General features: G+C 37.0%; 1 protein-coding gene across 1 annotated transcript in view; it reads right to left on the bottom strand.

The window, feature by feature from the left end:
• The window catches only part of KDM7A (lysine demethylase 7A), a 107,030-nt gene extending 80,463 nt beyond the window's left edge, over window positions 1-26,567 (bottom strand). The window contains exons 1-2 of the mRNA XM_044679398.1: window positions 26,374-26,567; window positions 4,472-4,557 (exon numbers count right to left, since the gene is read on the bottom strand). Of these exons, the coding sequence (XP_044535333.1) occupies window positions 4,472-4,557; window positions 26,374-26,567 (280 nt within the window). The remainder of the gene's footprint in view (window positions 1-4,471; window positions 4,558-26,373) is intronic.
• Window positions 26,568-26,783: the final 216 nt, after the last annotated feature.

Here is a 26,783-nt window from a genome sequence, read left to right as displayed (position 1 = left end):
TTCCTGCTCTTCTGCCTTAGATCCAAAACACAGCATTGATTCTGAGACGAAAGTAAGGGGTTAAAAAAAGAGAGAGAGGAGCAGTAATAGACCATGGGGACAAGGGTTCGTGAGCAAAGGACAGTATAGTCAAAGTTAAAGGACTCACTTTAGAGTTGGGGTTGCAGGAGAAGAGTAAAATCAGAAAGGGGATTGTGATAAAGTCCTGAGGGTAGAGAGAATGGAGATGTTAAAGAACAGGTGATGGAGTAGAAAATAAATAGGTATATAATAGCTGAGAAGGTTGAGAAGAATGGGTGGGGAGAGCACTGGCAGAAGCAGCTCCACAAACAATGAAGCCCCTACAGGAGAGCTGGGGAAAAGAGAAGAGCAGTGAGCCAGGCACTGAACTCCCTGAAAAAGGAAGAAAAATTATTGGGATACTAAGACTACCATAATTTGTGGAGGACAGAAAATTTTGAATGCATAGACTTCAAAAAAGGAGACAATATTGAGTGAAGGAAGCAAAGGGAAAATCTAGAAGTGCCAATGCAGAACAAGGACTATTTAGATTCTATCTCCAGGATCAGTATAACCTACCTGTATCTCTCTCCCCTTCCAACAGGCCTCCTTTATTACAAATTTTTTTTTAAAGAAAAGAGGAGAAAAAAAATCCATAAAATAGATCAACACAACAAAAAAACTTCCAACTAGGAGCAAAACTTCATCTAACCCTGCAGATCTGTAATGTTAGAATGTTGCCTGGGAATAAGAGGCATCAAAATCAGAACTTGACACCCTGGTTGTCTTGATTCTCTCTCTTTTACATTATGATGATGCCTCTCTATTTCATTTAACACTACTCCCAAAGGACAAAAACTATGAAAACAACTTCACCAGATTTGTTTCTTCATATGAATAAAAACAAACAACTCAATTTCTGGGTTAATTTGCTATTTTTTCTTAAAAAGGTACTGAAATTGTCCTCAAGACTTAATTGCCTCATATAATGAATTAAGGGGCTTACATCACTGACCAGAACCAAGTCACCTAAGTACAAAAAGAGCCAGAGGCCCTTTGGGCAATTTCAATTCTTCCTTTAGGCTCCTGAGCTTAGACTATCATGGGAGACATAAGAGGCAAGAAATCAGTACTCAAAGAAGCAAGGCTGTATCCTCATTTTTTTTTTTAAACCCTTACCTTCCATCTTAGATCAATGCTATATATCGGTTCTAAGGCAGAAGAGTGGTAATGGCTAGGCAATGGGAGTTAAGTGACTTGCCCAGGGTCACAACAGCCAGCAAATTTCTGAGGTCAAATTCGAACCCAGGACCTTCCATTTCTAGGCCTTCCTCTCAATCCAATGAGCCATCTACCTGCTCCCCTGAAAAGCTGTTTCTTTAATATTCTGTAGGCCCCAGTACTGAGAGTGGACCCCAGTAAAATCAAAGCCATGGCAAGAATCAGTCATGTAGCACTCCTTATTTCAGGCCCCCAAAACCCCTCCTTTCCAACTCCCCCTCTGCTGTACTTGGTAGTAACTGGCTGTTCTTGACAAATCCACTGAAGCAAATATTTCCTTGAGATTCTGGGCTAGATGGTTACATATTTACCTGTGATTTATTATCTTATAGAAAACTGTCTAAGCTTTGGTGGGGCAAACTAAGTCACTGTACTAAGTGATTTACAATTACTACTAAACATTGTCCATATAAAACGATTACCTAATCCTTTAGCTTATATAACATTGTCCTATGTAACACTAGCTGTGATCAATAAACTTGCCACTTGCTTGCCATCAGCCCTCCTGAATCCATCTGCATTCTTACCCTTCAGGATCCCCAGCCAAGTGGTTCCCAGTGGCCCTGACAATATCCTATCCTATCCTTTCCCTTTCCTTTTTCCCCTTTCCCTCTCCCCCTCCCTCCCCCTCTCTCTTTCTTCCCTTACCTTCCATCTCAGAATCAACAGTGTGTATTGGTACTAAAGCAGAAGAGTGGTAAGGGCTAGGCAATATGACTTGCCCAGGGTCACACAGCTAGGAAGTATCTGAGGTCAGATTTGAACCCAGGACCTTCCATCTCTGAGCCTGTCTCTCAATCCACTGAGCCACCCAGATGCCCCCACAATATTCTTTTCAATAATTTCTTTTCACTGCTATGGTTAAATAAGTCTTTTTTTAATGACAGCTAAATATTCCCCAAAAGGCTTATTTTACTCCTATCTTAACTCTCTGCCTGGCCTACAATACACATCATGTATATAAATAGTTAACTTCCAGCTTTTATCTTTGAAGAGAAGTGTGTGCACAAGTTTCTACATATATTTTGTATAATAATTTAGTGATTAGAGAACACATGTTGAAAATTTATTGCCATACTCAGAAAACCTTTTTCTTCGTAGATAATCATTTCTAAAAAGCTAAGCAAATTTAAGCAGCTTTATTTTTTTGCAACCCAATATATTCTGCAAATATTCCCAATAAACCTTTGAAGTAGACAAAACACAACTTCTGAGCACACAAAAGGTGACATAAAACCCCCAAAGAATAGGTGAACTACTCTGAAATGTTCCACTAGACAAGTGATGAGAAAACAGGACAGCATATTTATAACCAACAACCAAAAGAACAGTAACAGTAGCTCAAAGTGACAACTGACTATTAGAGAGAAGAGACAGAACTCCAATCACAAAAGCACCACATTCTGGATCCATTTAGCGTAGAGATAAATAGCTGTGTGCGCACACACACACACACACACACACACACACACACACACACCCTCTCAGTATAGTTGTATTTCAATTCCTAAGCATCTGGAGTGAAATTAACAAAATTGGCATAGAGATGGAGCAGGGTGAGAAATATTCTGCTCTCCTGAGCAATAAATAATGCTACAGTAGTGCTTTTTTAAAAGTAGATGTAAACTTAAAAATAAAACTGACAACAATTTAAGTTTGCCCTGCCCTCCTGTGAGCCTTATCTACCCAGCCAGGACATACCAAAATTTTAATTCTCTTGTTTCAGTCTTATCCAACTCTTTGTGACTCTATTTGGGATTTTCTTGGCAAAGATTCTGGAGTGATTTGCTAATCTCCCTCTCTATATTCTTCTCTAACAGTTGAGGAAACTGAGGAAAATGGGGTTAAGTGGCTTATTATGTGTCCAGGGTCACACAGGTAATTTAAGTGTCTAAGGCCAGAGTTGATCTCAGGGAAGACTCATCTTCCTAACTTCAAGCCCAATGCTTTAATCTTGCTAACCAGGTCTCCACAAAGACTGGTCATCACATAGCAAGTGGTTAGCATTAGTATTGTTGGGCAAAAGAGTATCCTGAGAGAGTAGTACTTGTGTGAGTCTTGAGAATAATGAAGCCAAACCTAGCTCATGAGGAGAGCAGAGCTAGGAAAAGAATAACATCCTTTTAGCTTTTCTATCATTTCTATTTAAGAAAACAAAATTTCTGACATCAAAATTATCACTGAAACACATTCTGTTCACTGATAAAAGTATTACAGTTTACTCTGAGTGCATCATGGTATTACATTAGTTTAATAACTTCTCATTGTGTCAATTGAATCATCAAGAAAATGCCAAATTAGATTTAACACACAGGTATTCTCCAGCATACAAATAAGCTATGTTCCACAAGTTTGATTCTAAATTGTCTGTTCAGCCTCTGCACACATTTCCACAGAAACAATATTATAACTAGTAGATAATTTCTTCAAGCTAGCTAACTACCCGTATTTAATAATTACTATCACCTTGGTTCACAAAGGCATGATTTTTATTACCTAGAAAAAATAATTTATTTAAGTCTAACCTTCTAAAAATGCAACTAATACCACATAAATGAAGCAAAGGCACATATAAAGAACTAGAGAACAGAATTTTTTAAAATGCAAAGAATTCTAAATTATACTCTAATGTAAGTCAGAAAAATATTATAGATTCCTCTTTAAATCTAACTGTGGACCAAAACATATTTCAGTATTAGCAGTCTACAATTCTCAGTCTGGAGTTTTTTGATAAAATGAAAAATGATCACAATTCTGAGTATCTTATAGTCTAAATTTGTAAGCAAAAAAAGACATGAAATAATTCTAAAGTGCACATTCTTAATGAATGGTAACTTAATAGTTTATTTTCTGCAAAAAACATAAAGCTGAACAGCAAAATAGTAAGTTTGTTTAAAGGATTATAGCCTAGTTTTATTGTTGAGGAAACAATTCTGTGGATTATCACAAATATTTCCAAAAGAAGATATTTTTCATTTGCAAATAGATTAAATAGTTGGATTGCATAACCAGAATCAAAATATATTTTCACTAACACCCAAATTTACTGACCTGGAAATGGTTTAATAATAGTTTTAGAACTCATTCCTAATGTCCCCTACAAAATATTTTTTGTAATAATAACATAACCAGTTAGCATGGGATATTATATATGCTGCACTGATATTTACTTTGCACATTTCATACTTACTTAAGGAAGATCCATGGAGAACTGCACAGTTGGGACAGTGATACAGGTCAATATCAACAGCATGATGTTCTTCTACTCTAACACAGCTAAGACAGAAAGAAAAAAAATCAAAATTCAGAATCATGAATAAAAAGAAAGCTACACCAAACATTATGTATTTTTTTTTTGCAAGGCTTAACCTTATAAATTTAAAACTAAAACTGCCAACAATTCTACAAGTGTTTTTCCTTATTATCTCTTTGGGGTACAAACACAGCAATGCTATGGCTGCATCAAAAGGCAGCAGTCTTTTAGCGCTCTTTGAACATAGTTCCAAATTGCCAGCCAGAATGGCTGGATCAGTTCACAACTCCACCAGCAATGCATTAGTGTCCCAGTTTTGCCACATCCCCTCCAACATTCATTACTCTCCCCTTCTTTCATTTTAGCCAATCTGCTAGGTGTGAGGTGATACCTCAGAGTTGTTTTGATTTGCATTTCTCTAATTATTAGAGATTTAGAACACTTTCTTATGTACTTATTGATAGTTTTGATTTCTTTACCTGAAAATTGCCTATTCATGTCCCTTGCCCATTTATCAATTGGGGAATGGCTTGGTTTTTTGTTCAATTGATTTAGCTCCTTATATATTTGAGTAATTAGACCTTTGAGTTTTTTTGTCATAAAAATTTTTCCCAATTTGTTGCTTCCCTTCTAATTTTGGTAGCATTGGTTTTGTTTGTATAAAAACTTTAGTTTAATGTAATCAAAATTATTTATTTTACATTTTGTAATTTTTTCTAACTCTTGCTTGGTTTTAAAATCTTTCCTTTTTCAGAGATCTGACAAATATACTATTCTGTGCTCACCTAATTTACTTATAGTTTCCATCTTTATATTCAAGTCATTCACCCATTCTTAATTTCTTGGTATAGGGTGTGAGATGTTGATCTAGACCTGCCAACAATTCTAGTTGGGTGCGCGCGCGCGCACACACACACACACACACACACACACACACACACACAACCAGCACATGCCAAAATTATATTTCACTTGCTCAGTGAACTATGATGCATACTTGGAGAGAAACTTCAAAGAAACAGGAGCAATCTAAATGAATTCCACATTACTGTAAGCTAGTAGGAATGTCAAAGGCACAATGCCTCCAAAATCACTGACACTGAAATCGCTGTGTAAATTAAAAAGTAACTACCCTTAGCTGAGTTAGATCCATGAAATGTGGCTCTAGCATCCTCATAGCAAAAAAGACAAGCCACAGCAACTGTTTCAGGTGCTATGACTACGTCTAGGATCTGAGAGATGATAAAATTCAAAATTGAGGAGGGCTACACCCTATTCATAAAAGGTTAAGCCCAGTTCCCTAGATATAGAAGAATATTATACCTCTATTCATTTTCATATCATTTAGTAAAATCATGCTTCATTTAAGAGCTGGCTAAATAAGCCATTCAATTCTGAGGCTCTATAATTCTGTTTCCAAGCCCAATTTTTAATCACCACTCACAAGTGAGTGACTTATTTCCTTGAGTGCATTGATATCAATGACAATAATCTACTAACTGGTTATTAGCATCAGTACTCAAAACAATTAACAATTTTTAGTTAGAATAATTTTAAAATGCTGAAATAGGTAAATTATACATTATTTAAAAATTGCTTAACATTTTAAATCAGGCAAAACTTAATCAGAAAGATGCAGTGATACTTTGATGGAAATAAACATTATAGGAAAAATAAAGACCAAATTTATAAAGCAATGATTATTAAAGATTAATGGTAGATTGCTTTATTTTTGGTTTTTTATATTTCAATACTTGGTACATACTAGGCACTAATCCATAATTAACACAAGACTCTTGAGCTGAATGTTAAATCATACAATAAGAGCTACAAAACTTCACAACTTTTGTCTCAATGATTCCATTACTACAGTTGTACTCTAGTCATATTATCAAAAACTTATTTTTTTTAATTTTCAGTGTAGTATTACTCATTTAAAAAAATGGAAACCAGAAATGCTTAATATGTCCTGCTACAAAATTTGATATGTAAACAAAATGGTACGTTATAGCAAAATAAATTACAAATGACAAGCCCAAATATGAAGAAAAGTAGGAAGGCCTGAAATGATGCTGAGTAAAGAAATTAGAAGTGGAACAATATATAAATTAATTGTGACTAAATATAAATAATAGCAAAAGAACAAAATTTGAAAAAATACAGAAGAAAAAATGTACAGAACTTTTTGCTTTCAGCTAGTCAGTCAACTGATATTTTCAACAAATATAAAATAACTAAAGTTTACCATTTCATGTAGATTACTTCTTGGTCCCCAATTCAGACACTACTTCTTTCTTTCATTAAGGAGTTTTTTGTTTGAGCTATTAAGTTTAGAATAATTTTTTAATGCTTAAAGAAAAAGTGTCATGAAATTTTAAGATTAGGAATATAAATACCTAAATGAAAATGGAATTTATAATTTTGTGACTTTTTAAAAAGAAATTGACTAAATTAAAATGCAATTTCAATTGTTCCTTTGTATAACAGAGTGACTAAGCACAGTATTCCTAAAAGCTAAATACTTTAAATTCAGAAATTGCTAGGTCTTCATAGGACTTAGTAGATGCTTTTTCAAAAGTGGTCAGTGTGGAAAAATACTTTGCACTGTAACCAATTTAATAACAATCTTTTCAAACTTATCTAGGAAAGTGGGCCGACAGATGTGTGTCCATATTTACAAGTTTTTAATTTGATAGCTCTTGCCAGAGCCTATGCTCTACTGCAGGAGTCGGCAACCTTTTTGGCTGTGAGAGCCATAAACGCCACATTTTTTAAAATGTAATTTTGTGAGAGCCATACAGTGCTCACAGTGCACGCTCCTGTAACAGTGCACGCTCCTAAAACAGCACCTAAAAAAAAAATGGCTTTATGGCTCCTGCAGAAAGAGCCAGATATGGCTCAAGAGCCATACGTTGCAGACCCCTGCTCTACTGGCATCTCTTTAAAAAACCAAGAATCGCCTCTATACTGTAATAAGGCATCAGAGTAGGATGCTAATGGAAGTGATAGTCCCTAAAAATAGGAAAATATATAGATATTAATCTAGCTACATTACTGATAGAGCAGAATAGCCAATAAAGACCATCTCTACTTGCCATACACACTTCCTACCCCAACACTTCCTAACAGTTCAGTAAAACCAATTTAAAGCTTGTTTGATGTATGTCCAACAAATCAAGTTATTCCTCTCAACTTTCTATAGAGGAAGATGGTATGTTTTTCATCATCTGTTTGCCTATACTAAGGTCTGTCATTCCAATGAATTGGAATTCAACTAACTTTTAATTTACCTTAATGGAATGATTTAGTTCTGCTTACTTCATTCTGCAAATATTTCTATGTACCTCAGAATTCTTCATACATTATTTCTAAAAATACAAGAGTATTTCATTACATTCCTATACCACAACTTGTTAAACACTATCATTGGACACCCACTCTGATTACAATTTTTTGCTACCATAAAAAGTGCAGATATTATTATTTTGTGATATGTAGGATTCTGTGTCATATCTTTAGAATATATGCCCATCTCTGAGACTACTGGATAGAAGGGGAGCCTGTCATCAACTTTAGAATATAGTTTAAATACATATCCCAGTGGACAAAGACTTCTTAAATATTTCTGAGGATGATGATTTTGTAAAAATATCAAGATAAAATAAAAAAGAACATTTGAGTTAATGTAAAAACAGAAAATATGGTCCAACTTGAAGACAAACACCTTCCTAAGGGTCCAAAGAAAAGTGAAAGCAGTCATAAAACCTGTAGAATCTACTCATGTTGCAGCTTTTTTTTTTTTTTTAAAGAAGAAACAAGAATACAAAGAATAGAATGACACAAACTTGGTAGTAAAACCTAATGGAATAGAATAACAACTTCCTCTGAGAGTACATTAAAAAGAAAGTGTTTTCAAGAAATGGTTATAACTATTAAAGTAACTAAACCATTGTATAATTCATATTTCTATATCATTTCAAGGTTTGTTAAGTACTTTCCTCACAAGAATAATACAAATTAGGTGTATTATTAGGTGGTTAAACGTATTACTTTCATTTTATGTACAAGTTACTTAAGGCACAGAGAAATAAAATGACTTGTCTAATGTCACACAACTATAATAGGAGTTTCTTTAACTCAAATATCTTGATTCCAGTCCAGTATTCTTTCCACATTATACTGTTTATTTAATGTAAATATTTAAACTCAAATCTGTAGACCTTATAAAATATTAAGTCAATTTCTTCCTCAATTACTACATCTGAATCAGTTAACACCTATCAAATATTCCTTGTAACCTATAGTTTTTTACATCAAATTCATCTCAATCTCAGTATCCTCCAAAGTGGCCATCCCTAACTTCCTTTCAATAACTTTCTCACAAAACTCACATCTTTTTTTCCAGATATGTCTTATCCAAGGGTAGGCTGGAGTCAGTTCAAATGGCTTTTTTTAGTATGACCATTTACAGCTTAGGAATTTGCAAACCTTCCAAATCATAGTTGATTTATTGTTTTGTTAACTGTTTAGATGTTAAAAAGTGATGGAGAAAATGTTAATGCAAATTAAATCTAAAAGTATGTTGTGCATATTTTTTTTTCAAATTTTAAAATCTTTACTTTCCTCTTAGAATCAGTACTGTGTATTGGTTCCAAGGCAGAACCAGAAGAGCAGTAAGGATTAGGCAATGAGGGTTAAGTGACTTGTCCAGGGTCATACAGCTAGGAAGTGTCTGAGGCCAAATTTGAACCCGGGACACCTCCTGTCTCTAGGCCTGGCTCTCAATCCACTGAGCCACTCAGCTGCTCCCACATAGATTTTTTCCCCCCAGAGTCTAAGTTGTTAATCATTTAATAGCATACCACTGTAGGTCTTCGTCCTCTTCCAGAGCTGTCCTAGCAAAACTTTGTCCTTCCTCCTAATTCTCTACCATTTTATAATGCTGGTAGGCATGTAATATCATTTAGGAAAATAAAGTGTAAAGCTTCCTTAAAATTATATTTGTTGCTACAAATTTACCAGATCCAAAATTCAAAGGCAGAAATATAAATGATGTTTGCTCTGACAAAAGATACTTAGGCCTTGATGTTTGTTTTTTTTTAAATGTAAAATATCTTTAGATATTTGGTTCAAGAATGGAGTTTGGACATCTTGTAAAGATTATCCTATCTGCCTCATTGTTGGAGGAAAAAACTTTATAGTTTTATAGAACTTTATTATAAAAAACTTTATAGTTTTATATAACAAAACCTCTGGCTTTCTACTTCTCTACTTTCTGTTGCATATTAAAAATAAATAAATAAATAAAACAAGTCTTGGAAACAGTTAATATCAAATCAACAAACATACAAAAGGAAAAACAAAGTTTTCATAAAGCCTATGAAAATAACAAGTAAGAATTAGTACCGATAGTCAAAACAGTCTGGTAATAAAGGTGCATCTCTCTAAAAATAATTTTGTAAAATCACATTTCAGTTTAAAGTAAAATCTTTTCAAAGAATTTTGGAGCCCTTTCAAACACAAAATCACATTTTCTCCTGACCCCCCCCCAAAAAACAAAAAACCTATGTGCACATGCACATGTGTTCAAACTGCTAACCCAAAAGGTAAAATCTTTTGATTTCCAAAGAACAGCATTTTGGCATCCTTTCTATAGTGGTGACAATCTGACCTTTGCTGAGCAGCTTCTGTTTACAGAAGAAGAGCTTCACTGCCATTTGGTGAGTGGGACAGTGACAACTTTAGCACTTTTCATTGTCTTAATCTTTAGATATTGTTGCTTAGCTGGCATTCTTTTGACACTTGAAGAGAACAGAGTTGAATTAATGACTAACCAGAATGCCCTGGGATTTGAAAACATTTTCACATTCCCTACCCCCAAGCCCACCCCCATTGCTCCCATTTATATTCTCTTTTTTGATGTCACAAGACTAGGTAGCTAATTTCTAAAGTTTTTTTTCAGAAGGCTTGGTTAGCTGTTTCTTCTACCTAAAATTTGTTCTCTCTCCTATTCAACTAGCAAAATACTATATCATCCTCCAAGACCCTGTGCAAATTTTATCTCCTGTGACGTTTTCTCCAAGTGTTACACCTATAAATGATTTTTCTCTCCAAATTTCCTATGATACTTAAACAGTGAAGAACTCATTACCACTAACTATCAATACTAAGCTATAAAGCATATGTTAGGTTCAATGACTACAATTATAAATGTTTGAAATCTGTACATAGTTTGTGATCTTGATTAGAACCTACTACAAAGCATAGTTGTGGTAGTGGTGGTAATCAATAAATGTCTCTCAGAATCACAGATCTCAGGGTAAAAAGACTTCAGAATCACACCAAAGCTTTTATCTGCTTGTTTCTAGTATTTACAATATTCTTAGAAGATGTCTTTGGGCTAAGGTTCCTTGCCATAGTCCTTAACAATACACAATGAAGCCAACCACTTCATGAGGCTTTCCTCTATGTCAGTTGTTTACAGAGCTTTACCCATTCACCCAGTTTCTTGTCATCAAACTTTATGAAGCTGATCAATCTAATCCATACCTGAATAAGAATTATTTCAACTACATCCCCCCCAATGTCATCTTTCTTCTTTAACTTGAAAATTTCTATGAAAGAAAACCCACTACCCATCCTAAAACAACATATTCCACATTTGGTTAGCTCTGTAAGAAGGGTTTACTTACTTCAAACTTTTAAAATCTTCTTCCTTGCAAGTTCTACTTACTCCTAATTCTGCCCTTAGAAGATAGTTATGTTTTCATTAAAAACTTTTGAGCAAATGACTAACATGATCATATCTATGAAAAAATTCTTCTGACAGTAGTTTGAAGGATAAATTGGAGGGGAGATAGAGTGCAATCAGGAAGATTGAATAGTAGAGATTGTCAAATGCCCACTGTGACCACTACATTTCTAAAATTGAGTAAAATAAATTATACTTTCTCATTAAATATTAAACCAAAAAGTACTTCACCTATAAGACAATATTCGTGAATGTTAGATGCAAATCCTAGATTGTAATATCTCTAATAGAATGGCAAGTTCCCTGAAGCAGAATTGTGTTTTGCATATCTTTATAACTTACTCTGTACATAACAACAGAGATTTGCAATTTGTCAACAAATAAGCATTTATTAAGCATCTATGTTAAGCACCAAGCCTGGAGATAGAGGTACAAATACAAAATATGAAAAAGTTCTTACTTTCCAGGTGCTTAACATGCTATTAAGGGAGAAAACAGGTGCACATGCAAGTATATAGAGAACAAATGAGTATATGGAGAATATATTTCACTTTGAAAACTACACACACCAGGGGTAGGTAGGTGGCTCAGTGGATAGAGGGCCAAGCCTGGAAAACAGAGGTCCTAGGTTCAAATTTAGCCTCAAACACTTCTGGTTATATGACCCTGGGAAAATCATTTAACCCCCAATTATCTAGTCCTTACCACTCTTCTGCCTTGTAAATGATATTTAGTATCAATTCTAAGCCAGAAGGTAAAGGTTTAAAAAAAAAAAGACTGGAATTAATAATATGGAAACAGGTTTTGAACAATGATATATGTATAACCCAGTGGAATTACTCGTCAGCTCCAGGAGGAGGGAGGGAAAGAACACGAATCATGTAACAATGGGAAAATATTCTTAATTAATTTTTTTTAAAAAGAAAAGGAAAAGACTGGATGATGATCCAGTGATGCCTTTGGCAAAAATCTGAAAGTTTAGGAAAAGAATGTGTTTGAAGAGAAGTCCGAGTTCCATTTTGAACCGGTTGTTTCTGAGACGCCTCCTGGACATCCAACATCCAGCTTGAAATACCCAATAGATAGTTTGTGATGCAGGACTTAAGCTCAATCGAGATTGGAGCTGGAAATTTAGACATGTAAGTCACCGGCATTGAGATGATAATGGAACCCATAGTTAGATCATCAAAAGAGACTGTGTATATAGAAAGAAGATGGCCTTAGGGAACACACAGTTAGAGGACATGATATGGAGGATAAGCTATCAAAAGAGATGAGGAAGGTATGATCAGACAAGTAGGAAGAGAACCAGGTGACCAGAATGTCACCAAAAAAGAGGGAATCCAGGTGTATGGAGTCATTAACAATGTCAAATGCAGCAGAGAGATCTGTAAGTTTAAGAACTAAAAAGACTATCAGCAATGGTTGATAACTCTGGAAAAAGGAGTTTCAGTTGAATGATGTGATAAGAAGACAGAATAGAAAGATTTAAGGAAAGAAAAAAAGGAAGTGCAGGAAGTAAATAGAGACAGCTTTTTCTGTGAAAAGGAGAAGAGATAATAGCTAAAAAGAAGAATAGGGAATTAGCAAAGCTTTTTGTTTTGTTTTGTTTTTGATGTATAAGGGAAATTTGGTTATATATGAAGACAGTAGTAAAGGTACTAAAGGTTAGACAGAAAGGAGAACCGACAGAAGGGTGTAATCTACTAGAGAAGCCTAGAGGGGATGGTAATCAATCAATATGGAGGAATTCATTTTAGCAAGAAAAAGGATCACTTCATTATTGATCATTATTAAACTGGTAGAAAAGAAAATGAGGGATGTCAAAAAGTTTATAAAATGAAGAGAGGGGGAAAAGAGGGAAAATGTCTTCAATTTTCAGCAGTCATGGTTCTCAGCCGAGAGGGTAGGGAAAGAAGTATGAGGTGTAAGGAGAAAAGATCTTTGGAACAGCAAAAAACAATAAAATAGTGAATCAATTAAGGAGAAATATAAGGATTGCCTTCCAGCTTTGAAGGCTTAGTTGAGATTAGACAGAAAATTTGAAGGTATTCAGTCAGCATGCTTATGTGACTTCCTCCAGTTCCATTCAGTAGCATATGAGTAAGGAGCTAAGAAGGCTCATGATGGGAATAATAAAGAACTGTAGTTTAGCAAGAGATAAACTAAAATAGAACAAAAAGATGAAAAATCTGAAGGTGGAAGAGTTGAATTTGTGAACTAGCAAGGGCTTACTGAATTTTGGGAGGGAGGAAAGTGAAGTGGAAGCATGGGTAATAGTCTAAGAAAACACCTAGGTATGGAGGTGCCTAAGATTTCAATGAAGATAAAAGGATAAGTTAGAAGAAGTAAGATATAGAGTGAGGTAGAACGATAGGTTATGATGAGATATGGTTAGACTTTGTGACAGTGTACATTTAAGAAAAATATTTATTGCATTAATGAAAAATGAAATTTTATTTTACCATACAATCTAGAGCAGAAAAGGACCTCAGGTGTCATTAGTCCAATTCACTTCTTTTGCAGATAAGAACCTCAGGTGTCATTAGTCCAATTCGAAGATATGGAATCTGAGGTTAATGGAGATTGAGTGATTTGTCAGGTTACACTGATAATAAGCATAAGATACAAGATTTGAAACTGCTTTCTCTGAATCACAAGGTCCATTTTGTAGTTCATAATTTCCACTAGAGGTCAGACTAGAGTTTCAGAAAAACTTCCCCTAAAATTCACTTGATAACTTCTTCAATACTTTACTAGATCATGTGATCATCTTGTCTTTTTTATTGCACATTTCTTATCTAATTCAATTCTTATTCATATCCTACCATAATCCCGACAGAGTAATCCACCTAAAATGCTGAGAGAATTCCTCAAATCTCTTGACATTGTATGAATATATCAATGGAGCACATGGACATTAGCTATGTTAACTCTCACACTGGCTCTATGTTCAACATTTATTTTTCTAGTTATACATATCTTGGATGTTAACCTTTATGCTATTTCTTTATTTAAAAAAAAACACAACAAAACAAACAAACAAAACCCTTATCTTCTATGTCAGTATCATTCCTAGCAAGGGCTAGGCAATCAGGATTAAGTGACTTGTCCAGAGTCACACAGCTAAGAAGTGTCTGAGGCCTGGCACTCTCAGCTAATTGTCCCCTTTATGCCATTTCTTCTTCTTCTTTTTTTTAACCCTTACCTTCTGTCTTAGAATCAATGTTGGTTCTAAGGCAGAAGAGTAGTAAGGGCTAGGCAATGGGGGTCAAGTGACTTGCCCAGGATCACACAGCTGGGAAGTGCTGAGGCCAAATTTGAACCTAGGACCTCCCATCTCTAGGACTGGCTCTCAATCCACTGAGCCACACAGCTGCCCCCCTATGCCATTTCTTGAACACTAGACTATTTTTATCTACTAAATTTTTCTTTATAACTCTAAATAATTTGCAACTTTGATTCTCTGAAGAGTCTATTTGACTCATAGTCATACAGCACCATCATAAAAATACTTATGTCAGGGGGTAGCTGCGTAGCTCAGTGGATTGAGAGCCAGGCCTAGAGACAGGAGGTCCTAGGTTCAAATCTGGCCTCAGACACTTCCCAGCTGTGTGACCCTGGGCAAGTCACTTGACCCCCATTGCCTACCCTTACCAATCTTCTGCCTTGGAGGCAATACACAGTATAGACTCCAAGACGGAAGGTAAGGGTTTAAAAAAAAAATACTGATGTCAAAAAAAAATAAGGATTTTTTTTTCTTTTTGTTTGTTTCAGAGAGAAATATATGGTCATTGAAAATACTGTACAAGTCCACAAATACAAGTCTGCCTGCTCTCTTCCTCCTATTAAATTCTGGACCCAGCTGATTATTCAACTGTAGTATCTGCCCAAGTGATATGGATCCAAATGTCCATTAGGGCAACCTAATTTAATCAAATCCTCTCAAAAATTAATCATCAAATTCACTAGGTAAGAAGAATTTACTATAAGACCATAATATAAGCAATAAAATCACCACTATGGGAATCTACTTGTAAAATCACCTGCTAAACAATAACGAAGCAGGCTATCTCTGATATCATCATCTAATATTTACCGAGAGACCTACATACATAATACAAAAGTTAAACCACTAAATAGTATGACTCTCCAATACAAAAGTATCACCAAACACAACTAACAGATTCAAAAAATCAAAATACTCTTAAAAGAAAAAAAGCTTTAAAACTTCCATCTTCAATTCAAAATAAAAGACATTTTATCTCTTTAGTTTATCCTTTCTCAGATCCTAATCAATCAATCAGCCTCTAGTCTCATCAATTCAGCATCTATTTTATGATCCAGTCTGCCCTAGGTATTTCAGAGATACCAAAACAATGAGACATAGTCCCTGCCTTTACAATGTAAGTAGGGAGAAAAGCCCACACAAATAATGCAACAAATAATATCACATATGTAAAGTATTAGTGTGCATGGTACAGGTTACAGGAATTCCAAAAAAATGTAAATCAATATTTAGGGACATCTTACTGTGAATGAGTTGGGACTCTGACTTGGACCTTGAGAGATAAATGCAATTTTGGGGCAGCTAGGTTGCATAGTGGAAAGCCAGCCCTGGAGTCAGGAGGTCCTGGATTAAAATCTGACCTCAGATACTTCCTAGCTGTGTGACCCCCTCCCTGGTCAAGTCACTTAATAACAACTGCCTAGGCTTTACTGCTCTTCTGCCTTAGAATTAATACTAAGACAAAAGATAACGAAGAGGAATGGTTAAGCAATGAACCTAACTAGAGTATCTATTATACAAATAAACATCAAGCTCTCCCCCAACTCATTCCCTTCCTAGATCAACAGTTCCTTAAACTACTCATCAAGTACAGAAGCCTGTCCTTACTATCCAAAAGTCTGAGTTTGAAGCTTGGCTCAGTTCTTTGGGGCTTCTCTCACCTAGAGAAAGTAACCTTGACTCCTGAACTTCAGCTTTTTCTTATATAAAAACAAGTTATTGGACTAGATGATCATCAACAATAGCCCCAGTGATTATCTAGGCCTGTTCCATACTCCATATATCTCTATCACATACCAAACAAGTGACCATCTAGCACCTATCTAAATTTCTTCAATAAGGGAGAACCTGCCATCTCTCAAGGCAGCTCATGCCGGTTAGAGATGTTAGAAAGTTGTTTCTGACAGCAAATGAAATCTCTCTTTGCAACCTTACCCATTAATCTAAGGATTACAGATCTCTGTGGAGAGGGAGGTCCTTAATGTTTGGTCTTTGAGTCTTTTTTAATCAATTATTTTTAACAACTTGGATTAAAACAGTTTACCAAAAAATGCAAGTGTCACAAATCCACTTAGCTATACTAATATTCAAACCCAATTTCTTAATTTTATCTATAGGCATATCAAAAAATCTCAATGAAATATGAGATATTTCTGATATTTCTACAGCACCCTCCTAATCTTTTAATCTTTAGTCACAATACCAAAATGGAAAATTAGGTTAATTTGTCACAATTTATCCTTAGGGAACACATGCTGGCTTCTAATGATTACCTTTTTTCTAAGTACACACAAAACATTTATTTAATAATTCATCCTAGAGTTTTTCTAGAGATGCAAAGTTTACTAATAATTTCTTGCATCCAAAATCCTCTCCATTTTTGAAATAAGAGAATATTTTTTGAGTTTCTAGCCATCTGGTAACTCTTTCATTTCCAATATTCCTAAAAGATTACCAAAAGTGGTTCTGCAATCACACCTGCAAGTTGTTCCATTACCTTGGATGTGATTCATCTGAGTATGAAGATATGAGCTCATTCCTTCTTATTCTCTAGCCATCATCAAAAACAGTTAAGGTATCAAAAAGTTTCCATTCTTAGAAGAAGCAGGTTTTAGTTATCAGGAAAATATATTGATGTAGAACACTTCAATCCCCAATGCTGTTGGATAAATGAAGTGTTACTGCATTTCTCTTATGTGCTAATATAGCTATCTGAAAAGACATATGACTCTTATTAGCCTAGGAACAATCATTGAGCTAACATTTCATTGGCTCAAAAATTATTCCACAACCAGATTATTGAGCACTTTGGGATCTTACTGGGGAAAAGCCAAAACTAACTAGAGTTTGGAGAGAGACGAATATTGAGTTAGAGGCAAAACAGACCCAAATTGAAAACACACCTCTACCTCTACCTCTCCCTCCCTCTCTTCCTCTTCAGCCCCTTTTCCTCTCCTTCCTCCCGACAACAAAAAAGAGCATGAAATCTCCCATAAAGAATATACTACACAAATGTGTTACCATCATGTCATTCCCCAGCTCCAGAATCTTCAATGGCTAACTATGAATCACATTGAACTGTTCATTCTTACTTTCAATAAGGTCTTCCCATGCTCTTCCTTCGTTTCTCTTCAAACATTTATTTCTTCTTTATTACTGTTTGCACAAGCTCATCATGTAAGCCAAACCAACCTGCAGGGCTAACCAACATCCACTACTCTAACTTGCAAATACTTTTTATGTCATTCAATGCAGTGTATAGAACCCTCTATAATGCCCTCCTTTCTACAATTCCAGATCTTTTTCCAGGGATGATTTTTTTAAATAAATATTTTTACACCATTGGTGAACAGATGATAAAATAACACTAACTGAAGTCTGAAACAAGTTAGGAAAAGTAACCTGTGCTCAACCCATAAGCACATTTCATTAAGTCAAAGAGAATGCAGCCTGGGGATGGTCCATGGTCTAGGAGGAAATAAGGAGCTGTATTTTAAAAAAAAAGGCATAGATATTGGAATGATCAGAAAAAAGTGCTATTACTGAAGTTGAGTGCTCTGAAGGCAAAGGCAGGTTAGTTTCAGAAAGTATCTACCAAGACTCAAAAGTGAAACCAAAAAAGACAAGGGGGTCCAGGGAAGGGTGTCTGTTCTCAGGGAAAAAAAGAAAACTTGCAGGTCTGCTAGGACAAGCATAATGTACCACAGAGATGTCCAACACCAGCAGTTGAAACCAGATTAAAATGTAAATGTGAAATAAATAAAAACACAATACAGCACAAATAATGTTAATTGGTGGTCTCCTTAATCAAAATGAGGCCTGCAGGTTCCTGTTTCCATTTGATCCTGGTGTAGTAGATAGTCATGCCCTGAAGCCAGGACTACTCTCTTAAAAGTAAAAGCTGCAGAGAGGGTGCTGACCCTGCAGTGTTTCATCAACCAGGAATTCCCTATACTAGTGAAATCATAGGTATAGTTCTTATCCCTATGTTAAAACAAATAGGGTCTTGCAAATGAATGATAGATTTTTCACATTTCCTTATATCCCTTTCTTATGACAGGCATCTGTAGTATGAAATATTGTTAATCATCTCGAGAAAAAGTCAATGGGACAAGCAGTTGTAGTATCTCTTCCATAAATTGCAAACAGTTCCAACAACTACAAGAACAAGTCCCTAAAAACAGTGAGATATGATAGAAAAAAAAAATTGGATTTTAAGACAGAGAGTGTGGGTCAGCTACTTAGTATCTTTGGAAACTTGAGCAAGACCTCTTTGGCCTTTGGTTTTTTCAGTTTTTCCTGTTACCTAATGCACAGTCATTAACAAAAAGTTAAGTTTTTAAAAGTTAACAATTTAAAATAAAAGTTCCACTGACATATGGATAATATGTGCTTTATTTCAAAGCATATCATTTGAATGCAGATAAACTAATATAATTTACAAATACATTCTTCAAGATGAATAAGATCACAAACTAAGCATTCAAGTGAAAAGGTAAGAAAAGGATACTTTAATTCTTAAAATTAAGGAAACTATCATATTTAAATTGATTTAGTCCAGATGCACAAAATATAAATGTACCACATACCAAGAAATGTACCACATACCTATGATTGCTCTTACCTAGGCTAATTAACTACTTTATACTAAAGGACTTTTTTTTTACATCATAGGTTCTTCACTTCATATTTCCCACATCCTAATACATATTTCCACTATTACTTTTCCTGCTATGATCAAATAAAAACAAAAAACTTGATTTAACTAGATAAGAGCTTAAAAACAAAAGTTCAGGTATTTTGGAATAAAGATCTAATCTCTCATTTCACTCTGCATCAATTCCTGGAAGTTCTTCCAGTTATAGAAATCTTCCAGTTCAACGTTCCTTATAGCATAGTAGTATTCCATTACCATCATATACAATAATTTGTTCAGGCATTCCCCAATCGAGGAACACCCCCTCATTTTCCATTTTTTTGCCACCACAAAGAGCATGGCTATGAATATTTTTGTACATTTTTCATTATTAAGATCTAATCTCTCAAAAAAAAAAAAAAAGAAAGAAAGAAAGTACTCTAAGTTCATAGAGCTGTTAAAGTCTTTACAAATTCAGAGGACAAATAATTTTCCTGTGCTCTCTAGAATGTCTGTTCCATAGGTAACAAAATGTGTTTTCATCTAAAAAAAAGCTTTTATTTTCCCATTCCTTCCATCACTTGGCTTTCACATCGACCTGGCTCAATCTTAATGAAAACCTCATTTCCAGAAGTGGAGAAGCTGGAATATTCCTCTGGCCATTTCCAGGTTCTTCTATGACCATCACCTTCTATGACCATCACCTTTTAGCAACCTCTCCTTTGAAGTCTCACTCCATCCATATCTACCAATATCTACCAATCAATCAAAATTCTGGTAGCAGTTTTCTACTGCTTTCCAAGACACTACCCTTCTTTCTCCAAGTTTAGTGCTTAGCTCACAAACTTTCTCTGCTCTAACTTCTGCCCTAACATGACAATAGGCCATTTTCAATATATGGGCTGATAACTCTTTCAAACATCCCTATTACCTCACAGTTCCTCAATTTATTTTACCTCACATGAACTACTCTCCCCATTACAACACCCTAGTGATATCCTAACCACCTTGCTATTCTCCACACAAGATACTCCCGTACTTCCTGATTCCAGGCATTTACTGGCTATTCCTTATGTCTCCCTTATCATCTCATCTCCCATCAAGGGCTCCATGATTTCCTCGAGTTCCAGCTAAAATCTTATATTCTACAAGAAGCTTTTCCCGGTGACCCTAAAAGCCAGTGCCTTCCCTACACCAATTATCCTGTTGGAATATGATTGGTATAGTTGCTCCTCGGTAGTTTTTCAGATTATCTCCAATTGCACTGAACTATGCAACTCCTTGAAAGCAGACTGTCATTTACCCACCTTTGTATCCTCAGGTTTTGCACAAGACCTGGCATACAATAAGTAGGCTCTTAATAAATGATTATTGATAAACTCTCATTTTCTAAGTGAGAAAATTGACAATAGAGAAGTGAAGAAGCCTACCTAAGATCACTAGCCAATATAAAGACAGTCCTGAAATTTGGGTTTCTAGACTCTTAATTCAATCAGCATTCACACGATAAGCAATTCCTAAAACCTATTCCTTCATACATACTGCAAAATCCTCAGAATGCTACCAAAAATCTTTTAAAAAAAAAAATTTTTTTTTGAAATTTGAAAATGAAAGCAGATCATCTGCTTCTCTAAAGACTGTTGTAATCTACTGAAAAGTTAGTCTGAATGCCCAAAAGTAGCAATAATGTATGATAACTTATCAGATATCAATAGCAACATACAGCTAGAAGTGAAAGCTAACTGAGCAATCATTTATGAATGCTTATCATGTGCCAGGCATTATTCCACAGTAGGGTCTTATAGTTTAAATTCTGTTATTATAGTCATAAGGCCTTACATATAGAACATGCTTAATAAGTATGGATAGACTAATTATTCAAGATTTTTTAATCTTATAATCATTCTAGTTAGGGGAACAAGCCATTTAATTAAGCCATCTACTATGTACCAGGCATTGTGTTCAGCAGGAGGATACAAAGGGGAAAAGGGAAAAAAAAAGGAGCCTACCTACAAGGAGCTCACATTCTAATGATGGAAATAATATGTAAAAAACTAGGTAGATATAAGTAGCTATATATAGTGTAGATGGAATCTTGGGGGGGGGGGAAGAATTATTAGCTGAGGGGACCCAGAAAAGTCACCTGGATCTACTTGGATGAAGTAAATTTTGAAGGAAGACAGGGAAACTAAGGGGCAGTGGTGAGAGGTATATGAGAAAATGAGTAAAAACCAGACAAGAGATGTATCACTGCATTCAAGTGACCAATGTTGCTGGAATATATATACCATGTATGATTCAGGAGAGTAAAGGAAAACTGGAAGGCAGGAAGGAGGCCTATCTCAGAGAACTTTAAATGCCAAACAAAGGAGCTTATTTATATTTAATTCTGGAGGTACCAGGGAGCCACTGAAGATCACTCATTGGGTGGGACCTAGGGATGAGTGGGGGATGGAAGGGGGGGGAAGACTTGAAGCAGGAAGGCCTAACTAGAAGGCACTAATAGTACACACAAAAGATGAAAAGAGCTTAAACCAGGGCTGTGGTGGTATAAAAGAAAAGATGAGGATGTAGATGATTGCTGCTCTGAAGGTAGAAATGACAAGATTCAGCAATATATGAAGGATGTCAAAGATGGCAATGAGGTTTAGTGCTTTGGTGATGTAAGAGGGTGCCCCAACAGGTATAGAAAAAGTTGGAAAAAAGGAAGACTTTGACAGAGACAGTGAAAAGATAAAAGATTTCTGTTTGGGGCATAATGATTGAGAAATCTACAAGATATCCAAATTCAGTGTCAATAGCAATCAACAGTGTCATGCAGAAATCAAAATAATAATGAGAATTGAGAAAATGCCACCTGATTTGGCAATCAGACATCAACAGAAAAGACAGTTTCAGTTGACTAATGAAGTCTGAAACCCAAATGCAAAGGTTAGTTTAAAAGAGAAGGAGAAATAGAGATAATTAATGGGACAGCTTTTTCAAGGGGTGTAGCTACAAAAAGGAGAATGATAGATCTACTAGGGGAATGATGGTCAGATCATTCAAAGGTTTTGTTGTTTTAAGGAGAAAACATGAATGTGTTTGTAGGTAGACAGGCTTGTTTTTCTGTCTACCTTTTGTTCAACATTTATAATAAGAGCTGGTTAAAAAGTTGAAGAGGAAAAAATGAAATTTAAACCTGTTAGTTCAACCAAATTAACTGAAGTTAATTTCAGGAAGAGGTTTTATGGGATAGAGTTATGCATCATTTACTGGGCATCATGAAATAAGGCAACATCCCTTAAAAAAATCTAACCATTTTAATGGAAATCTTCTTAAAATATATGAATAAAAAGAATAGACTTATTCATCAAATCCCAAAATATGAGAATTCTGACCTGAATCAAGTTAAGAAACAAATAAATAGAAATACTAGTTTCCTAAATGTATAGACTATCTTATACCCTAAGAGATAATACAGATAAAACACAGATTCCTCATTTACCTGAAATATCAAAGAGTGAAAGATATATAAATTAAAGAAGATAGTTGCTTAATATTAGAAAACAAACTCCTTAAATTAAGGCCAAGAACTATCTTGACTTTCTATTTGTATGCACAGTGCTAATAGTCAGGATATAATAAATGCTTTTACATTCATTCAATCATTCCTAAAAATACAGACATTTAGTTTTATAGTACCTTCCAAGACTTTTCCTCATCCCTCTCTTCTTCTTATCACTCTTTCCATTCTGTCTGTTGTCATCTCATCGATTCCTGTAACTTCTGATTATCAATATGGAAATTAGTCTCCAAATCTATTAATTCTATTATTTCTAGCCTTGCAACCCTGGGGTTTTTATTTTAATATGTCCAAAACAAAATTCCTCATTTTCTCACAAAGAAATCTATCCCAATTTATCTTCCCTTTTGGTTGATGGCATCACTACTGACCCAGTTATCTATAGCTCAAAACCTTGGGAGTTGACTTTGACTCTTTTCCTACATGAGGAAACAAGATCTATTAATTCTAACTATTATATTTCTCCTTCCTTTTGCCTCCTTTCTATTTCCAGAAGACACCCTAGGGCTGTCTAACCTACTCCTGTCTTACAAGCTATTACCTTTGAAAAGCTTTTGAACTTGCCTGCCTAAATCCAACTTTGCCTCACCAATCAAACCAAACATTTATTTATTTAAAAACCCTTACCTTCCATTTTAAAATCAATACTGTGTATTGATTCTAAGGCAGAAGAGCAGTAAGGCCTAAGCAATGGAGCCTAAGTGATTGCCCCAGATCATAGAGCTGAGGCCACATTTGAATCCAAGGCCTCAGGTCTTTAGGCCCAATTCTCTATCCATTGAACCCCCTAGCTGCCCCTGTACAATTTTTTTTAAGTATTACACAGCAATAGTTTCTTAGGGGAAAACAATTCCGCTACATTAATGGACTTTATTGCCAAGATTTCATTAGCAATCTAACATGTTAATGATTTAAAATACTTCTTTTGTATGTAAGTAGTATAATTTCACAAAATTTCTAACTTTGTTACGATTTTCAAACTACATAACTTAATTTTACTCTACTTTCAAAGGAAAGCATCTAATGTTTTACAACAGAAAATGATCTATACTTAGAAAAGTTTATTTCAGTAGTCTAATTACAATGAAATCATGAAGGCTTAATTCACATCAGAGATCTTTTTAAATTAATTCCCCTTTCCTAGATTCCTCATCTCTTTGACCTTAAAAATTCATAACCATAAATTTCTTTATAAGAAAGATACTAGCAATAAGCTTAACTGCTACATATATCTGCAAAAATATCAGACATCTAAAAGTGAAAATTTGTTTTTTAAGCCATATCCACTTTTTTACATTTTAAAAAAATTATTTTTTTAAACCCTTACCTATTGTCTTAGAATCAATATTGTGTATTGGTTCTAAGGCAGAAGAGTGGTAAGGGTAGGCAATGGAGGTTAAGTGACTTGCCCAGAAGTCACATAGCTAGGAAGTGTCTGAGGCCAGATTTGAACCCAGGACCTTCTATCTCTAGGCCTGGCACTTAATCCACTGAGCCACCCAGATGCCACCCACTTTTTTACATTTTAATCCAACATGAGCAACAACTGTAGCATAAATATGACCAAATATATTAGAAAATTATTTACTTTTAATTTCATATATACTTTAAAAGATATCTGAAATAGCCTATGTTCCAAAATTAGGAAATCATTATCTTAGTTTGCCTTTAACCAAAGTTATACAGTAAAGAAGTATTATAATGCAGAAAAAGGGCGTCAAAAAGTACACAAGGCTCTATCCATTTAAAATAAAGAGAACCCATCACTTATTAGCGTGGGCAATGCACCTGATTCACCATTAACTAAAACTACAATATGATCTCTTGGGTCACTTCCAACTCTAAAATTTTATTTTGTTTATTTTCTGTGTTGCAATAAGGTCATCAAACTACTTGAAACCTAAACATTAAATTAACTAATTTAAGGATCTGTCGTCCTAAGTATCTGAAAGATATTTTTACTGAGATTGTTTATACCAGGGTTTCCTACTCGAGGAGCTACTGAAGTAAACAAAACCGACCTGTCACTTCGATATCTCCAGAATTTTGGGCACAGATGCTCGAGCAAGATTACAGTACTTAATAGCTTTCCTTTCCCGAACCAGTGGAGGGCGCCAAAGATGCTTAGTCCCGGGCTGTGTTTTTGCAAAATGGGGGGGGAAGGGGAAGGAGGAGGAGGATGGGGGCTGTATTTAAATGTCCTGCTGTCAATCAAAGGACATTTCCTACAATCACAGCCACCATATCTGCCACCACTCCGGGGCTTGATTTTGACAAGATATTCGACTCAACCCTAGCCTGGGAACTCACTTCTCCAGAGGGTCCCCCCAGGGCAGTGCCCGAACCTCCAAAAAAGGACTTTGGTGGCCCATTCGTAACTAGTTTCTTTGTTTAAATGCCCGAGAATCCCTCCCACGCCGGAGTCCGGAGGCTGTGGCGCCGCCCTTTATTAGCCACACACTTTGATTACAAAACACACGAGTCGGCGGCCTGGCCGACCCACGACTCCCACAAACGTCAAAGCCAGAAACACGGAGGCGACTCGCTTCTGGCAACGACCTTTGCCACCACCGCAACCGAGACTCCAAGCCCCTACACAATTGACTAAAGTTCATTCCAGTGAAGCCCCCGGGGGGTCGGGGCGCGACTAGGATTAAAGCGGGTCCTAACGTGTCTCCCGTGGGTCGGTCGGCCGATGTGAAGTCTCTTTGTAAAGTTTCTCCTTTGGGGGGGGGGGGGGTGAAGGGCCGGGAATCTGAGCCGCCCCCTCCACCTTCTCCCCCGCCCCCGCCTACATAGCGGCCCAGCTGTCCCACTCCCCGGGGGGCTGGGGGAGCATCCAAGAGGGGTGCCAATTTCTGCCTCCCAACCTGCCGCCCCCTCGGGAGAGACCGAAGCCGAAAACTTCCAATTAACAAGATGGAATTTTCTTCTCTTCCTTCTTCCAGTTCTTTTTTAAGTACCCGACAGACCGTGCCTCCTCATCTGTTGCTATGTTTACTTGAGCACGGCTTCGCGGGGCTGGGGCTTTCGATTGGAGGCGACAACGACGTCGCGCCCCCCGACGCAAGCAGAGGGATGAAATGTTTCCATGAAAACACAATCATAATTTATTTTAACTAGGGGGCAAGGGGGAAGGGAAGAGGAAGAAAAGGAAGCTCTAGACGTAGAATTCGGGCAAGACCCAAGCCCGTCCCGGAGGCAGGGAGCCCTCCCCCCAGATCCACCTCCTTCAGCGAAGGCAAAGAGTGGGGGGTGGGGGGGCTGCCGGCGAGGCCCCCCCAACCCCACCCCGAGTCCCCCGGACCCCGAGTCGCGGTCCCCGACGCCAACTCCTCCCCTCTGCCAACTTCACTCTCGGGCCCCCTTTGTTCCTGTTTGTTGTGGTGACTCTTCACCCCGGTCGCCACCTCGTCGCCAGCCTGGACCGGGCTGGCGGAGGGAGACGGGGCTCCCGGAAGCCGGCCCCGGTCGCGGCGGGCAGTCCCGGCCCCCAGCCCCGAGCGTGCGGTCCCAGGACCTGGGGGTCGGCTCCCCGCGGCCGGGGGGGAGGGGGAACAGCAGCAGGAGGAAGGGGGGGGGGGGTTGGTTTATTTACCTGCCATGGAACCAGTCCTTACAGATATCGCACTCGATCATGAAGCGGTTCACGTCGTACGGCTGCCGGCATACACAGTACACGGGCGGCGGGGGCGGCGCAGCCGAGGCCCGACCCGGGGCCGCCACGGCCACCGCGGCGGGGGCTGCTTCGGCAGCTGCTCCGGCGGCCACCGCCGCCGCCGCTCCGGCCATCTTTAAAAGACACTCTCTCACTAGCTCGCTCGCTCCCTCGCCCGCTGACTAGAGCGAGCCCAGCCGCCAGCCAGCGCCGCCTCCCGCAGCCGCGGCGGCACAGCAGCAGCAGCAGCACCAGCGGCAGCGGCGGCAACAGCGGCACCAGCGGCGGCGGCGGCGACGGCACAGCAGCAGCACCAGTGGCGGAGACAGCAACAGCGCCGCGGCGCGCGG

Source organism: Gracilinanus agilis, chromosome 5 (assembly GCF_016433145.1).
Source record: "Gracilinanus agilis isolate LMUSP501 chromosome 5, AgileGrace, whole genome shotgun sequence".
Classification (NCBI taxonomy): domain Eukaryota; kingdom Metazoa; phylum Chordata; class Mammalia; order Didelphimorphia; family Didelphidae; genus Gracilinanus; species Gracilinanus agilis.
This window is presented reverse-complemented; position numbering and strand designations above follow the sequence as displayed.